General features: G+C 50.3%; 1 protein-coding gene across 1 annotated transcript in view; it reads right to left on the minus strand.

The window, feature by feature from the left end:
• The window catches only part of TNFRSF11A (TNF receptor superfamily member 11a), a 39954-nt gene extending 38581 nt beyond the window's left edge, over positions 1-1373 (minus strand). Inside the window, exon 1 of the mRNA XM_077353423.1 lies at positions 1223-1373. Coding sequence (XP_077209538.1) covers positions 1223-1312 — 90 coding nt within the window. The 5' untranslated portion in view covers positions 1313-1373. The remainder of the gene's footprint in view (positions 1-1222) is intronic.
• Between the last annotated feature and the right edge of the window lie 5863 nt (positions 1374-7236).

Genomic DNA, 7236 nt, shown 5'->3' on the forward strand with positions numbered 1-7236 from the left:
GGCTTCAAGGTGGTGGATCTGGAGGACCTGGGAAGGCCCTTTGGGAAGAACCGTGGCTCAGCTGTAGAGCACCTGCCTGGCCTGCAAAACGGCCCCCCTCCAACCGCAGTCAAAGCCCTCACCCCCAGACCCTGGAGAGCTGCTGCAATACTGAGTCGTTTTTAATATTCGTTTTGTTTCACTTTATTTCTCGTTCACCTTTCACCCAAAGCAGCTGACACCACTCGCCTCTTCTCTGTTTTATCCCCACAAAACAACCATGTTAGGTAGGTGAGGCTGAGCATGAGTGGGGACTCGAACCCAGGTCTCCCTGATCCTAGTCGGCCACTTTCACCCACTATGCCAGGGGTAGTCAAACTGCGGCCCTCCAGATGTCCATGGACTACAATTCCCAGGGGCTCCTGGGAATTATAGTCCATGGACATCTGGAGGGCCGCAGTTTGACTACCCCTGCACTACGCCAAGCTGGCTCTTGAGGGGCCTACGGCTGAAACCAGGAGAGGGCTCAAGCACTCTTTCCCTTCTGCAGCCCCAAAACCTTTCGTTCAGAAAAAGGGGACAGAGTGGGGGTCCTGGTCTCAAAGGGCAGCCGTCTCATTCATGACCCAAACTGGGGAGGGTCAGATCTCGGGCATTCTCAGTCCGTCTCTCCTCTGGAGTGGCCATGCAGGGAAAGGTGCCAGGCAGACTGTCCAGGGAGTGCCCCTGAACCCTCCAGGGCAGGCTGGAGTCCAGGGGCGCCTTGAAGACCAGACAAGTTTCATCCTGGCTAGCAGCTGTTTCGGAGACCCTTCATCTGAGCAAGCGGGCATGCCCAGGAAAGCCAATGCCCAGAATCAAACTCGGTTGGCCTTCAAGGTGCCCCTGGATTCAAACCGTGTTTTTTCTGCAACCCACCAGGCACTTGCTGACTCCTTTGGCCTGGGAGGGGAAGGATAAGGTTGCCAGCTCCAGGTCGGGAAACCCCTGGAGATTTGGGGATAGTGCCTGGGGTCCATGCAGCCCACCCTCGGAAGCATCTTTTCTTCTCGGAGAAAGGGATCTCTGCAGCGTGGTGAGGAGCTGTCACTCTGCAGGGTCCCCAGGCCCCACCTGGAGGCTGGCAACCCGCCGCGCTCTGCGCGTGCAGGAGCAAGGCGCTCGGGAGAGGCCCCGGGCTGAGGTCCTGAGAACCTCCCGGCGGGAGACGGGAGACGGGGGAACGGGGAACGCGGCGCCTTACCTGCGCGTCGCCCAGGCGAGAGAGCAGCAGCGGCAGCAGCAGCGGCAGCGGCACCAGGAGGCGGCGGCGGCGGCGGGCGGCGGCAGGCATGGAGGCGGCGGACGGTCCCCGCGGGCGCCCAGCGCTGAGTCCGCCGCGCAGCCCTCGCCAGCGCCGGGAAGCCCGCAGGCGGCGCCTCTGCCTCCCCGCCCGCCCGCCCTCCCGAGCCCGCCCCTCCGGCCTGGCTGCTGCGGAGGCCGCCGCCTCGCCTCGCCCTCCCAGGCGCAAAGGGCGCCCAAAGGACTGAAGCCCCGGCCGGCCAACTGCTGCTGCCGCTGCTATTCTCTCCCGGAATGGCCTTGCAATACAGCCCAAAGACAAAGGCATCCGGCGGTCTTCAGATGCACAGTGCAACAGGCGACTGTAGGAAATTAAGCCGGCTCTCTAAGTAGCGCGCTCCCTAACTCCCAGTGCAGCGCCCTCATCTCCCCAGATCTGGGAAGGGAAGCGGGGTCCGCCGTGGCCAGGATTTGGATGGGAGGCCCCGGGGATTGGGGCGGCAGTGCCTTCCGGGAACGCCAGAGGGAGGCCAGGGCAACCCGCCTGCCAAGGTCTCTTGCTTGGCCGCCGCGCAGTCCTCGGGGCTCTCGGCTGCACAAGCGCACGATAAATCATAAAATAGTGTATTATTTAGTGTGTGTGTGTGTGAAAATGAGCTCTGTTTCTCCTCGGAATTAAACCCAGACGAATGTCAAGCATATGCATTAAGTGTCTTATTCTGTTTTGCCCCTTTTGTTATGCTTATAATAATTTGCTGCTCACCTACTGACACCTGTGGACTGATCACTTTCATGTGAATGTCTCTGAAGACGTGCTCGTGCATATGGAAAACGTAGTGATTGATTGATTGATTATATTTATATGCTGCCCTCCCCGAAGGCTCAGGGCAGTTTACAAGGAACAGGGAAGAAGATACAGATAACATATGGGAACAACAGGTGATAATAACAATAATATTATAACAACAACATTGACATGATAATAACATGAGAGAATAATGCAATTGCAAAGGAAGCTCAGCTCTTACTGAGACCCAGTGGGTTGTGCATGTTCGTAGCAGTTGTACTGTGTGTGTGTGTGTGGGGGGGGGGTTTGGGAGCCAATTGGAAGTGATGGTTTGGGTCAACCTCAACCAAATGCCTGGCGGAGGAAGGGTTTCCCAAATGGGTGGCATTTAATTAATGTTTATATATTTTTTAATTTGTTAAACATATATGGTCATGTTGCTCACCCCTCCCAAAATGGCCGATGGGCCTGGAGGGGGTTGGAAGGGGAGGGGCCCCAGGTGGGCCCAAACTCAGCTCTGCTTCCCAGCCACATTCTACACCGTCAGGCTACTTCTGGGGTTTCTTGAAGCCCGGAGAATATTTCAGGGGATTCTCAATGGTAAAACAATTGAGAAGGGCTGGCTTAGACTTTTAATAAAACTTTGTTAAAGGTGCTACTGGACTTAATTTTTGTTCTGCTGCTTCATACAAGTTATCACTACAATCAATCTCATTTTAAATGCCCCTATAATTGAAGCTGTGATCATTGCTACTATCTATTTATTATTTAATTTATATCCCACCCTTCCCGACAAAGTTGGCCCGAGGTGGCTTACAAAAGATAAAAGGTAAAATACAAGAATCCCCATTAAAAAAACATTAATTATTCCCCAATAAATAAAAATACAATCTAAAATTCCAACAGATGGCGGAACCGACATCCTTCCCCTAGATCAGGGGTAGTCAACCTGTGGTCCTCCAGATGTCCATGGACTACAATTCCCATGAGCCCCTGCCAGCAAATGCTGGCAGGGGCTCATGGGAATTGTAGTCCATGGACATCTGGAGGACCACAGGTTGACTACCCCTGCCCTAGATCACCAACCCCGACTGCATCCATACTCTGGCCCAACCAGTGATCTCACACAGGCCTTCCACTAGGCGGGACCTCTAGTTCGTAGAACCTGGGACAGCTCTTCCTCCCCAGCCTCAACCAAAAGCCTGGCGGAAGAGCTCCCTCTTACAGGCCCTGTGGAATGTTGATAGCTTCATCAGGCCCCCAGCTCTCCCGGGAGCTCTTACCACCAGGCTGGGAATATTTCTAACATTTCAGCCCCAAAGGAGGGCATTTTCGTCCAGTTTTTAAAAACAGCCCCCAAGAGGATGGACAGCAGAAAAGAGGACATGTTCCCTAAAAAGAGGACATCCGATAACCCTTAGCTCCCTCTGTGCTGACAACTAAATTGTGGTAGTAAAGAGCAAGAGTCCAGGAATGCCTTTTTATCCTCACAACTCCTGTGAGGTCTAAAAGCCTGGCCCAAGGTCACCTAGGAAGCTTCCATAGCACAAGTGAGGATTCGAACCTGGGTCTTCCAGATTTTAGTCCCACACTTGCAGGCGCTACCCACGGAGCATGAGATTTCCCAGGCTTGTATGTGGCTAGTGAGCTCTCCAAGGAGACGCCCTGACCTTATCCCTGTGGCCTGAGGTGGTCGTATACAATTGACAGCTCTGGATCAGGAAACACCTGGAGCTTCTGAGAAGGGTGTGGTTGGAGGGAGGGATTTCAGTGGGGTATAATGCCCCAGGGCCCACCTTCTAAAGTGGCCCTTTTCTCTAGGGGGAATTGGTCTCTGTGGTCTGGAGATCAGTTGTAATAGCAGGAGATCTCCAGCCATCAACTGGAGAAACCTATTGTGAGGCTACACACAATTCAAATAATATAGCTTCTTTTAATCTTTCTAGTTAGAACACTTGCCCAGTCGCGATTGGCCAATGTGTGGCTGCACCCCAACTGCCAGAGCCAATCAGTTCAAAGTGAAACTGACTAATAGCGTGTGAGAATCTGCCATTGTTCTCTGCTGTATATATAGAATCAGAGAGTTGGAAGGGACCTCCCGGGTCATCTAGTCCACCCCCTTGCAATTTGCAGGACACTCACAACCCTATTGCTCATCTATTGTAACCTGCCACCCCCTTGACCCTTCACAGAAACAGCCTGTCCGTCAGATGGCTCTCCAGCCTCTGTTTAAAAATCTCCAAAGAGGGAGAACCCACCACCTCATGAGGAAGCCTGTTCCACTGAGAAACCGCTCTGTCAGGAAATTCTTCCAGTTGTTTAGACAGAATTTCTTTTGAATTAATTTCATCTCATTGGTTCTGGTCTGTCCCTCTGGGGCAAAAGAGAACAACTCTGATCCATCCTCTATATGGCAGCCTTTTAAATACTTGAAGATGGCTATTAGATCCCCTCTCAGTCACCTCCTCTCCAAACAAACTTGTAAACAAGAATATCATGTGGAAACTTATTAAAAGCTTTACTGAAATCCAGATAAACTATGTCCACAGCATTCCCCTGATCCAACAAGGTAGTCACTTTCTCAAAAAAAGAGGTAAGGTTGGTCTGACATGACTAGTTCTTGTGAAACCCATGCAGAGTCTTAGAAATCACAGCCCTCTGTTCCACCTGCTCAAGGACTGACTTTTTGATGATTTGTTCCAAAATTTCGCCAGCTACAGATGTCAAGCTGATGGGTTGATAGTCACTCAAATGCTCCTTTTCCCCTTTCTTCAAGATGGGGACAACATTTGCTCGCCTCCAATCATCTGGCACCTCACCTGTTGTCCAAGAAGTGTCAAAAATAATGGGCAGAGGTTCAGAGATGACATCTGCATGTTCTTTTAGTACACTTGGATGCAGTTAATCTGGCCCAGAAGACATTTAAAGAAACTAGGTGTTTTGGTGTTCTGGGGGTTTACACAGTTCAGTTTTACTTCTCTTGTACCTATGAGCTGGGGTCAATAAAGAGCTCAAATTAACTCAGAGTCTCCATGCTTCCTTAACCCACGGTTGATGCTGAAGGCTGTAATATCTGTGCAAATTCAGACCTTCAGTGGCGAGACCTGAGCCAAACTCCGTGTTCTGGGCAGGGATACTTACTCAGATGAGTTCCTCTGAGGCAGTTACCAGAAATACACATGCTGGAAGCTGGAACATTAACTCCCTTCTTCCCCTTTTTATCTGTGCAGACAATTCTGCCATTCTAAGCATCTGTTAGTTACTCACCCTGATTCATGCCAATTTTTAAAATGGGATGTCACTTCTGACCAAAATTCTGCAAAGCAGAGAGAGCTGAAGTATCACTGCTACCAGATGTCCAGGTGTGAGAGATCCACACAGCCATCCCACTGGCAATTGGAAGATTTTCAGGGCTGTCTCAGTAGACAAAAAGGCGACCTCCCATTCTTTTGCCCGCCTCAACGTGTGGCCTGGAGATCTCTCAGGTCCATTCCGCACGACTTCAATGTTGCCAAAGGCTTGCAAATTGTAAACGCTACTAATTTGCAGTTCTGCAAGACGTCGCACACAATCTGCCACACTCCTGAAACAGTCCCGCAAAAAGCGATTCGTTGTAGGGCTTAAAGGGAAATCCAGAAAAGTGGATTCACCCTCCGAAAAGCGCTACACTCTTGCAAACAATCTGCAACACTAACGAAAAAGACCTGTGCGTTCCCATTGTTGCAGTTCCAGCCAAGTCCCTCCCCCTGGCTCTCTCCTCCGAACTTCCGGCGAAACAATCGCCATTTTTTTTTCTCGGAGCGAGCAGAAAGCAACGAACCAGCAAGCCTTCATTCACCCAGCGAAGCTTCTCCGGCTACAGTCCCTCCACAGAAGTGCTTTAAAGCTCCCCTAAGTCCCCAAGCACAACACAGCCCCGTTTGCAAGTTCCCTTTATTTTCGGCCAAAAATCGTGCCCGTGCGGGGGGGGGGGGTTTCACTTGGGGGAGTGTCGTAACGATGAATCGCCAGCTCACACGCCAGCTAGATGGGTCTCTACATTAGGAGGAATCAAAGAATATTTGTTGCAACGTGTGTTTTTCTTTTTTTAAAAAACCTTCTTAAAGGGAAAGGGGCTTTTCGAGAGCATGATAACAGCCACCCATTGGCTGTTCGTTTGATTGATGGCCAGGGGCGGGACAAAGGACAGAAAAAATCGCTTCCTTTCTAGCGATTTTTGCGAGACCGGAAACCTGTGGGAAACAATTGAATCGTTACTGGATTCCACTACAAAGGCAGGTATGCGTAACGCCGAGATTGCAGTTTTAAAAATAGCGTTTCCGCTATCAGGAACCAATTAGCAACATTGGTCCTTGTGCGGAATGGGCCTCAGAATTACAACTGATTTTCAGACAATGGAGGTCACTTCCCTTGGAGAAAATGGTAGCTTTGGTGCGGGGAGGCTATGGCATTATATCCTTGCCTTCCCAAAATTCTACCATCCCAAGTGTCAGCCCCAGATCTACTGGAATTTCCCAGTTTAGAGTTAGCGACTTCTTTTTACCATGAGCAATGATGAGAAAGCAGAAAGGTTGAGAACATTATGCAAGGTATTCTTAGTTCCTCGAGGAAGAGGAGGTGTCTCTCTCTTTATTTGCCTAATTCATACACCTTTTCTACCCAGTGGTGACCCAAAGTAGAATATAACATTCTCCCTTTCTGGGCTTTATCCTCCAAGGAGTATCTGTGAAGGAGATTAGGACCGTCACCCAGCAAGTGTCCCTTGCAGAGTGGGGATTAATACCAACTGCAAGTCTGACATTCTAACCTAGGCTTTCTCAACCAGAGGTTCATGAAACCCTGGGGTTCCTAAACGGCCCTGGAAGGGTTTCCCAAATGGGTCATGTTAACCCAACTCCCCCTCCCAAAATAGCCAATGAGGTGGGAAGGGGAGGGTCCTCATGTGCGCATGTACACAGCTACACTTCCCAATGATATCCTGCATAATCGTGTCAGTGCTGGGGTTTCTCGAAACCTGAAGAATGTTTTAGGGGTTCCTTGAAGGTAAAAAAAAAAGTTGAGAAAGGCTGCTCCAACCACAATGGTTCGCTTACAGGCAAGTGCAGTAAACAGGTACGAGGGCTCGTCAAAATTTTGAGCCATTCAGCAACAAGAAAAACTAAATCCTTCAATCAGAATACATTCAGACC

This window comes from Paroedura picta, chromosome 9, assembly GCF_049243985.1.
Source record: "Paroedura picta isolate Pp20150507F chromosome 9, Ppicta_v3.0, whole genome shotgun sequence".
NCBI lineage: Eukaryota > Metazoa > Chordata > Lepidosauria > Squamata > Gekkonidae > Paroedura > Paroedura picta.